The sequence below is a fragment of the Brassica napus genome, chromosome C9, assembly GCF_020379485.1.
Source record: "Brassica napus cultivar Da-Ae chromosome C9, Da-Ae, whole genome shotgun sequence".
In the NCBI taxonomy this organism is placed as follows: domain Eukaryota; kingdom Viridiplantae; phylum Streptophyta; class Magnoliopsida; order Brassicales; family Brassicaceae; genus Brassica; species Brassica napus.
In genome coordinates, this window is record NC_063452.1 from 38,631,970 (window position 1) to 38,642,534 (window position 10,565).

A 10,565-nucleotide genomic window follows, 5' to 3' on the forward strand; every position below is an offset into this window, starting at 1 on the left:
ATATTGAGACTTCCAATTCTAGGCTTCAGTTCTTTATTGATACATTTAGTTTTGGTTCTGGCAAGCTTTGAACATTTGCGTTAACAGCATCTGATTCTCACTTAGGTTTCTGTTCTCTGTGAAGGTGTTGTCCAGTTTCTTTTTTGATTGACCAAAACAAGAGAGTTAATTTTTTTTACAGAATGGTGATATTTGTTATCCCAAATTTAATCATTGAAGTCAAAAGTAGCGTAACTGCAGTCAGTAAACACTAGAATATTGACGGATGGTATTAATTTCGACCCTCGATTCTATGTTCTCCATACTTTGGTGTTGTGTTTGAAATTTTATCTATGTACATAGATGTATAATGGTGTTATCAACAGAAAAAGCAAAGATTGTGATGTCTGAGGCACTGAGCAACACAACAATGAGAAAACATAAGAGTTAATTTTATTTACGTGTATGTATACCACTGGACCTACAAGCTTTACTCCTTATATCAAGTAAAAAGCTCGAGTTCAAGGTGTGGGATCATATTATTACGTGTCTATAGACCAAAACACCTTACTCCATTTATCATTTATCTCTCTATTACGTTCTTTTGCAAGTGGGAAACACAAAAACTGTGTTGTGTGTTTTGTGCACGCAGAGTGGAGCCACTTGTCTGCAAAGAGTACCTTCCCAAACAACATGTTATTGTTCCTTACCACAGAGGTGGCAAGCAGTTGCCCATTGGATTACAGGTAATTAAAATCATGTTTATCGGTGTTTGTTTTTTTACTTTCCTCTGCTAATTCTTGCTTATGTAATATTCTGTAGGATTTTAAAGAGGATTTTGCGGCGCGTTAACACAGAGTAATGAAATGGTGTTGATTCTATACGGGTATGTTATCAGATTTAGTTTTCTTAGTTTTCTATGATCTTAAGTTATCTTTTGCGATTCAACATATACAAGACTCATCTTTAGTTCCACGCAGACAAGAGATTCTCAGCCGAAAATATAGTAGTATAATGGAAACTGCATGTGCCTTTCAGGTCGTGAAGTATTATACCTACTCAAACTTTTCTGCAAACTCTCAGCTATTTGTGTCTGCATTTTGTCATCTGATATCTTCCCCGGAAGACACATTTGTGTATGCATTTGATTCGTATACTCTCAAACATTTTGATGGTTTCTTTCTCCAGTGACCTGATTGCATTTCCAAATGATCAAATATGCCGATTCATCTACATGAGTTTTGATATTACCATGGAAAAGCAAAGTTCGTCACACTTGGGCTTCATCTTTGTCTATATTGTATTCTCTTACGCAGGTTCTATTGGTTTGGAATTCAGCACTTTTGTAGTTTGTATACAATTTTTATGGTTAACCTTTTTTAAAAAATCTTTTGTGGCGAAGCACAGCTGTTCATCGTAATTGCTAGGTAGATTGGAAGCTGTTTTCACTTCAGAATCTTTTCACATCATGGTTTGGATCTTTTCTATCATGTTTTCACTTAGCTGTTCATCGTAATGATATATATATATATATGGTTTGGATAATTTTTTTAATCATTTTCTTCGTTATTCACCATACCATCAAACATTTTAATTAGTATTTTATTAAACGTAATCATATAAGTTTAACATTAGTAAATTATTCTTTAGTTTAATAACTACGGTATATATATGTATTAAAATCATACTAAATATTGTGAAAATCATTTGAATTTTCGTGTTTTAAATAGAATTCATGTTTAAATTGTGTATTTTTGATTGTTGCCTCGAACTATGTTAGATGCATACCTAAAGAGGCCACTATTTTAGATTTGATACGAAAACCAAATATGGCAATTGTTTTGGCAAAAAGGTTATGCCAAATGATAAAAACTATATAATAATATACATATTATAAGTTTGTGTTTCGACCACTACTCTCTTCGACCAAAAAAAATTGATATGGTTATCGCCAACCAAAAAACACACTAGATTTCATGAATTATTATGTAACAGAATAAATTTCATGCATATAATGTTATTATTTTTTAGAAAAGTCTTACCCAAGGCAGAGGTCTTTACCTAGTTTGTATTATTGTATAAGTGAAGAGTCGAGATTCGAGAACATCCACTTACAAGTAAACAGAAGAAAAATATAAAAGCATATGCTTTTCTTCAAAAGCCAAAACATAAGGGCCTGTTCGTTTGTACATCTGAAAGGTGCATCCAGAAGGATCAGTCAGATGGATCAGTCAGATGCTCTACCTGGATGTTGTTCGTTTGTACATTTGGAAAGTGCATCTAGACGAAGCATCCGGATGCAGCTGCGTTCGTTTGTTCATTTTTTTTGAACTTACATTTGCATCCAAATGCAATTGATGACAAAATGACTAAAATGGACATGTATTTAATTTATCTATATCTTACTTTTAAATCATGATTATTATTTATATTAATCCTGTTAATTTTAATATCTTATCTAAATTACAATTACAAAAAATAATTTTAAAATTCTTGTTTTAAAATTCATAAATTTATTTTAATGAAAATAAGACAATGAAATTATAAATAATGATTATAATTTTGCAAATTTGATTAAAATATTTAAATAAAAGTCTAACAATTGTTTGATATATGATAATTTTTAACACACTAAAATCCAACAATAGTTTTGATATATTGATAACTCAAAACCAATTCCAAAAATAAATAAAGATAAGATAGTCTCAAAAATTTTAAATAGATCATGGTAAATAAAAACATAAAAGGATAATGAGTTTGTATTATCAATTGGTCCAAAGGAAACAAAACTACAAACCCATACTAGAAGTGAACAGAAAGAAGAGGGAAACAAAATTACAAACCCACACGTGAGCTCCATAACAGCCCATCTTGATTCCAACCCCTTGTGGTCTCTTAACTTTCTCAGCAAACAACTGAAACACATCCTTCTTCACAGCTTGCTTCTAGTCACAAAGAAGAAGTAAAAAAACGAGAATAAGCATTTGCCACAAAGGGATCATCAATTCACATTACAAAGTCCAAAGAGAGAGAGCTTCAAAAGACACCATCAAACAACTACTTATCAAACAACTTACATCTAGTATGGAAGTCGACGTCCTCTCGCCATCTCTTCAGTAATGGAATCTCGCATAGCTTCCATGACTCTATCTCCAGCTGGTACGTATGCAACATGATCATCTTCATCCCCATGATGTTCATATTCTTCCACTCTTTCCCAATGTGTAAAATCACAATCCTCATGGTTTGAATCTCTTATAAAATTGTGGAGAGCCATTGTTGCTGTCACAATCTTCACCCATTTATTCAGCTCATACTTAGGGTGCTTCCTGTCTAGAATCCTCCACTTAGCCTTCCATATTCCAAATGTTCTCTCAATTACCGAACGCAAGCCAGAATGTTTTCGGTTGAATAACTCTTTGCTGTTTGTCGGTGGTCCTCCTCTAACAAACTGATCCAGGTGATATCTAGTTCTACGGTGAGGTCCTAAATAACCAGTTCTAGTTTGGTATCAAGAGTCTACTAGATAATACTTTCCAACTGGAGGATGAGGAAAAGAAGCTTCTTCCTTAGCACAATATGTCAACACTTTTGTATCATGTGCTCTCCTAGGAACCCCAACATAAGCATATATGAATTTCATGCTGAAATTACATATAGCTAAGACATTCATAGTTGGTTCTCCTTTTCTACCTCTGAATGGATCGGCATTCTCAGAAGGAGGACGAACCGGCACATGAGTTCCATCTAAAGCACCTGTGCAATCCTTAAAAAAAGGATAATATCGCGGATCATCTACTAGAATAGGACTAGCACTTGCAAACTCATCCCTTCCAGGTTTCACAATGTCTGTTGCAAGTTTCAACAAAGAACTTAAAACCTCATCTATCTTCCTATTCACTGTGTCAGATGAATGTTGGTATCTCTCAGCTAAAGCCCGTACGGATAAATCTTGTCCAACCATCTCTAAAAACATTGCTACACTCTCCTCTAAGTAAACATGGCAAGTCTCTTCTAGCTGATACTTCTCTGATAGTATCTTACATAAGCTATTAAACGTTGCTTGGTTCATGCGAAGAATCTCATAGCACTGTACCTCGGAATCGTTCATGAAACGTTGCACTCGACGCCAACCTCCACCTCGGTTTGTCCTCACTAACTGTTTGTTAGTATTTGTTTCTGCCACTCCATACGTTTCTTCTAAAAGAGCAAACATGTGTTTCTCCTCATCTAGTATCAAATCCATGTTGTCATCTTCAACTAAGAACCTAAACGTGTCATAAACATAGTCATTACAACAAGATTCATTCTAGAGTTCATACTATACTAAAACAAAGACATAAACATAAACAGCTCTTTCTCATGCATCTCTGCTTTCTCCAGTTGCATATTCCAAGTAGAGAACCCTGTTCTCATCATCTCCATAGAACAAGAAGGTCTGACGATTTGCAGCATCTTGTTTGAGGTGGTTAATGGAGGCCTTGTATAGAGGAGACCACATCCTTATAGCAGGCAGAGTGTGAAGAACCTCCATAGCTCGCAGTTGACTGCAACTAAACTCAGGATGGTTCTCTATCAGATGATTCTTGTGGGAAAGAATCTTGTCTCTAGACTGAACACTCTCCCTAATCACATCAGCCACAGCTTGTCCTGCTTGTACAGCCCTTGATCTTTTCTTATTAACCTTTGACCTAGAAGAAGAGGGGCCAACATTCTTTGATCCAAAATTTCTTGATTCAGCTCCAACAGCTTCTTCAGTAGGAATATCACGCCTTGACTCAGCATCATCTTCACCATCAATCTCATCATCATGATCTGAGTGCTTTGTGTCTAAAACATCTTCACCTTGCTGAGCAGACCAACCTTCACCTCCACTAATATAAACTGTCCCAAATACCTTCTCCATCAAATCCATATTTGCTACCGGCTTGTCTTTAAATTTTCTAGCACATGGCCACTCCTGAAACAAGAACAAAATTCAAAGTGAGAACACTGTATTTTCATAGAGATACAAGATACAACAATACAAGTTATTTGAATTTTAAAATGGCCAGGAAACAGAGACAGTAACAGAGACAGAACTATGAGTTTGTTTCAACCAAGGACAGTAACAGAGACAGAACTATGAGCTAGTTTCAACTAAGGACAGTAACAAAGACACAATATTCCCTGTGTTCCAGTCTTGCTCTAGAATAGAAAATCGATCTCTCCTATAAATCTAAAGAGTTCTAACATTTGATATCTAGTTTTACCAGGCAAGTTACAATAGAAAAATCAGAACTTAGAATAAAAGGATCATAGAATCCAACAATAGGGCTGGCGTGCACTTCTGTTAACAGCAATCCAACAATACAATCAAAACTGAACCAGTAAAATTAAGAGGTTCATAGAACTTGTACCTTGCATCGTTCATTCCACCAGTCCTCACTCATGTTGATGAATCCGGTTGAATCAAAATCAAGCCCCGTTCTGTTCCGAGTCAACTTCTTAAAAGACTCATACTGCTTCTTGCAAGTATTGTACTTTATCCCAAATTTTCTCCATGGAATTTTTATACCAAATGCCTCATAGAACTTATCCACTATTGCCTGTCTCCCAGCCTCATTAACCATCTGTTTTCTTATGTTTCCTTTCAGATTCTCATCAAGTCTTAGTTGAAGAAAGAAGCGTGTTTGTTCGTCACTCCATGTAATATTCTTATTTAAAGATTCAAGAAAATAAGAAAAGCATTTGACAAAACTGAGATGAAATAAGAGATTAGAGGGGAAGATACTCACATCAGTTCCAGGGATGGATGTCATTGTTTCTCTTCAAAGGTTTCTGCAACTATCTTCAAAGTAAACTGTAAACATAAGAGTAAGCAATTGAGAACAAACACAAAGACTACTCAGTCTGTAAACATAAACCCATTTACCAGAATACACATTGCAAAAATATTACATGAACACAGCTAACAGCATGACAAATGCAACCAAAGAAGAACAATTTAGGAACAATCTACAGATGCAAACAAAACCCACAACATAACTTATAGGATATAGATTACAGAGATCCTAGAAACTCTTACCTGAGAGAGAGAGAGCCTGATAGAGAGGTTGCCAGAGAGAGAGAGAGCGCCAGGGAGAGAGAGAGAGAGAGCGCCTGAGAGAGAGAGAGAGAGAGAGAGAGAGAGAGAGAGAGCTGGAGAGAGAGCACGCCTGAGAGAGAGATGCAACCAAATAAGAACAATTTATGAACAATCTACAGATGCAAACAAAACCCACAACATAACTTATAGGATATAGATTACAGAGATCCTAGAAACTCTTACATGAGAGAGAGAGAGCCTGATAGAGAGGTTGCCGTAGAGAGAGAGAGCGCCTGAGAGAGAGAGAGAGAGAGCGCCTGAGAGAGAGAGAGAGAGCGCCTGAGAGAGAGCACACCTGAGAGAGAGAGAGAGGTCGTCGGAGCCTGAGAGAGAGAGCCTGAGAGAGAGAGAAAGCGCCTGAGAGAGAGAGAGCATGAGAGAGAGAAAGCGCCTGAGGGAGAGAGAGAGAGCTGGAGAGAGAGAGAGAGAGCCAGAGAGAGACCCTGAGAGAGAGAGAGCCGGAGAGAGAGACTGTGAAAGAGAGAGCCGGAGAGAGAGAGAGAGAGCGTCTGAGAGAGATAGCTGGAGAGAGATAGCTGGAGAGAGAGGTCACCGGAGAGAGAGGTCACCGGAGAGAGAGATCGGAGAGGTCGCCATGAGAGAGATCAGAGTTCGCCGGAGAGAGGTCGGAGGAGATCAGAGAGTTCGCTGCCAAGAGAGAGTACGTGAGAGATGAGAGTGAAAACTCAAAAATTTTAGGGTTATGTGTAGCAGGGTTATTTTTGTCCTTAACCGTTTTTGACTGAATCAGCTGCAGCTGGATGCATGGTGAAGACTCAGCCAGTTTTTTTTTTAAAGTTCAGCTGAGTTTTCAAAACTCATCCAACTGATCTATCTGGATGTACCGATAATTCACACTAAACGAACACCAAAATTCACCTTCACCCAGATGGATCAGTTGACTGAGCAAACAAACAGGGCCAAGATGTGAAAAGTTATTCGGCTTCTCAAACTCTTAATTTTTTTGTCATGTTGTTTATCTAAGCCCAAGACCTATACAAAAGAAGGTGAACCAAACGGCCCATACTATACACTACACCTTTTTGATTACTCCCATTTATTTAGCCAAGTTAAATTTCGTACAAATGATGTCGGAGCAAGGTTATGGCTAATCCAATAATTTACAACAAAGAAGAGAAGGAAAACTACAGGTTAGAAGAGATACTTATTGTTTTCTTGTTCAAGGTAGTTTAAGGAGTAAGGCCTTACATTTATGGTGAGCTAAATCCTAGGTTGTGCGAGTTAGATCAACTAAGCTTATTTGTTAGAATCTTGAGCAGTGATATTATAGTTCTGGGTGGTATTGTTTGTTGTGTTGATGGTTGTGGTCTGCAGCTCAAACTTAGGAAGAGTTGGAGAGTTCTTGAGTGTATTTGAAATTTGGTGCCTGAAGATTAAATACAATAGTCAACCATAAAATCAAATCTAGAAAGATTTAAGAAGGAAAAGTTGATAGTTATGTGACTTTGGGATTTGAAAATACAAGATGATGGGTCAGTTGGAGATTCAAGGCTCGCTTTCACCTCTTAAGAAAGATTTTACAATCTTGATATAATCTGGAAAGGAAGAAGAAGGATCAGCTGCAAAGGTTGATTAAAAGAATGCTGACAAGGATCTCAGAGTAAGAAGCTTGTTGGAATATCCATAAGTGATTATATTCTGAAAGAATCATGCATGAAACAAGTGTTTTTGAGATGTGGAATACACTTGAAAGGATTTACCAAACCAAGTCGCTTCTGAATATAATCTACTTGAAGAAAATTTCTCTTGATACAACACGGAAGAAGAAAAGACAATAAAAGAAAATGTGAAAAAAATTCTGAAGCTAATTGCAGACTTAGAAAGTCTCAAGGTCACTATCTCGGATGAAGACCGGGCAATTCAACTCTTTCCAGGGCTTCCATCAGCTTATGAACCATTGGTTCACACTATCCAGTATGAAACTGGAAAAGAGACGGTAAATGAATTTCTCACTTCAGATTAGTCTAAAAAATTAACTTAAGCAGTACTCAATGGAAGTAGGCAAACCTTAAAGGGTTTGTATGTTAATTCACGTGGAAGAGAAAATAAGAGGTCAAATAGTGGAAATGGAAGCTCAAGACATTGGAAGGGAAGATCTATAAGCAGAAGCTTCAGCCAAAGCCTTCGTTTGATAAGAACAACAAAGGTTGTTTTATTTGTGGAGATAAATGGCATTGGAAGGGAGTGTCATGAAAGAAGACATAGAGATGATGTGAATGTTGTATCACAATTTAAAGAACTTCTAGTAGTAACAACTAGTGGGCAAGATGCTAAGTAAGAGTGTATTATAGATTTTGGGTGTTCATTCCATATTACACATGACATGAAAGTGTTTTTTGACTTTAAAGAGACTGATGGTGGAAAAGTCAAAATGGACAACATCACTCAAAGTAAAGTCAAGGGGATAGGGAAAATCAGAATTAAGAATCAGTATGGTTTATTAGGTCATACTCAGTAACGTAAGATACATATCTGTGGTGAGTACAAATCTGATTTCATATGGAGTCCTACAGAAGTTGGGTTTCAAGTTCAGAGGAGGCAACCTCTTGTTTCAGTTTACAAAGACATGAGGAGGTGATATCAGGAAAATTATCACAAAGGGTTCTATTACCTTCAAGTGTTCAGTCACTAAGGCTGAAGTGAAGGTGCCAAGGGAGAAGAAGGTGAGTAAAATGAAGTGAAGTCTAGTAAAGGAGCTGCAAAGTCTAGTAAAGGAACTGCAAAGTCTAGCAAAGGAGCAGTGAAATCTAGCATATGAGCAGTGAAGTCTAGCAAAGGAGTTGTTAATCTTGCAAATGAGTTGTTAAGTCTAGCAAAGGAGCTATGAAATCTGGTGAAAGAGCTAAAAAAAGAAGAACTCAAGAAAGGTGACTTTCAGCATGAATTTGATTCAAGGGAAAACTCTATTGGAAGTTTGCATTTAAAGTTGTACAAACTCAAGAAATGGAGTAGACTTATATGAGAAAGAAGCGGTCACGGGGTTTCTTTCTGAAGTGACTGAAACATAATGTAGATCTCTCTTTGAAACATGAAAAGGAGAAGCTACCTAAAAACAGAAAAATGCTAAGGGTAAACAAGGAGAGTTCTTGGATGAACGCTTACCGGGTCAAGAGTTGCATCATCAATGTGAACTTCTGACTGCTCACTGAATGAATGAGCAATCCCAAGTAACTCCATTGGCTTGTTGTTGATCTTTCAGGAATAAATTGAAAGGGTAGAGTTAGTTTCTGTAAAGCTTGAAGATAGAAAATCAAGTTTTAGTGTGGAGATTTACCTGGAAAACTTATGGAATGGTGTAGTAGAGTCACAAGTTCCAGGAAAAAAATAAAGGGAAAGCTTTAAAATATCAAAGTAAGTGTTATTGGCTCAGTGTAAAGTAGTTGTTTGTACCGAAATCGGTGCTGTGCTAGGAGTGGACAGATTTCCATGGTGGGATTAGGAGAAGCCTTCATGCTGAGCTTGAACGTGATGGAGTGAGAGTAAAAGAGGTTTAATGATTGTGGCTGGATCCGGTGAAGGGATGTCTACTACCCTTTGGTAGGGATCAAGCCAATCGTAGTTCTACAACAAAGGGTCACAAGTGCCTAGTTAAAAGCATGTGTTGATGTGTTTCTCTCTGTAGAAAGTGTTCTCTCTTTAGAAAGTGAGAGAAGATGGGAGAAAAAGGATCATTTCTAAGGAGGGGGTGCCTCCTTATTTATAGAAGGATAAAGTTTAGGATGTCCTAGTGACCTCCTTTTAGATGGGCTGATCCCATTATCTTATAGACCTTGTTGGAGGCAAAGCCCATGTCCAACAGTAAGCCCCCAGTTCGTTGAGAGAGATGAAATTGATATCTGCGAATTTTATGAAAAGTTTTATAAGACAATGGACTCAGCGCTTTTATACTTTGACGACCTAGGTGAGTTGTACTCTTACTAGGTGAGTCGACTGTAACTCATGCCTAGACCGTAGCTCGGCGAATAACTCGTGCCTAGGAGTCGTACTTCAGTGAATAACTCGTGCCTAGTGAAAGGCGAGTTAATCGAGCTCATGCCTAAAAACTATAGCTTTGCGAGTAACCCATGCCTAGTGAAAGAAGAGTTTACTAAACTCGTGCTTGATAAAAGGCGACTTGACGGTAACTCCTGTCCAGAAAAAGGTGAATTGAATGTAAACCCATGTCTAGTTAAAAACGAGTTTACTCAACTCATTCCTAATAAAAGATGAGTTCATGACTAACTTGTGCCTAGTAAAAAGCAAGTTTGTAAACTCCTTCCTTGGAAAGGTAAGTTGTACTTGTGCCTTAGCGTAATACCTAGTGCCTTAGCATAATACCTAGACAAAAGTCCAAATCCAATGAAGTTGAGAGACAAAATCATACCAGAACCTCGCCTCTGTTACTCGGCAATGGTGATGAGCCCTCGGCGAGAAACTGCACCATGAGCCGGCCAAAAGC

At 37.5% G+C, this 10,565-nt stretch overlaps 1 protein-coding gene across 1 annotated transcript; it reads right to left on the bottom strand.

Annotated features, from left to right (window-relative positions):
• Nucleotides 1-4,339: 4,339 nt before the first annotated feature.
• Nucleotides 4,340-5,591, bottom strand: LOC125592650. Its single transcript, XM_048767975.1, has 2 exons — nt 5,379-5,591; nt 4,340-4,939 (listed from the first exon to the last, which is right to left on the bottom strand). The coding sequence occupies exons 1-2, from the start codon at nt 5,589-5,591 to the stop codon at nt 4,340-4,342; spliced, it is 813 nt and encodes a 270-aa protein (XP_048623932.1).
• Between the last annotated feature and the right edge of the window lie 4,974 nt (nt 5,592-10,565).

Excerpts from the sequence above, each read along its gene's own strand:
- LOC125592650 (XM_048767975.1), bottom strand. The coding sequence starts at position 5,591 with ATGGTTAATGAGGCTGGGAGACAGGCAATAGTGGATAAGTTCTATGAG. Across the intron at positions 4,940-5,378 it reads GGTGGAATGAACGATGCAAG|GAGTGGCCATGTGCTAGAAA; the intron begins GTACAAGTTCTA and ends TTCTTGTTTCAG.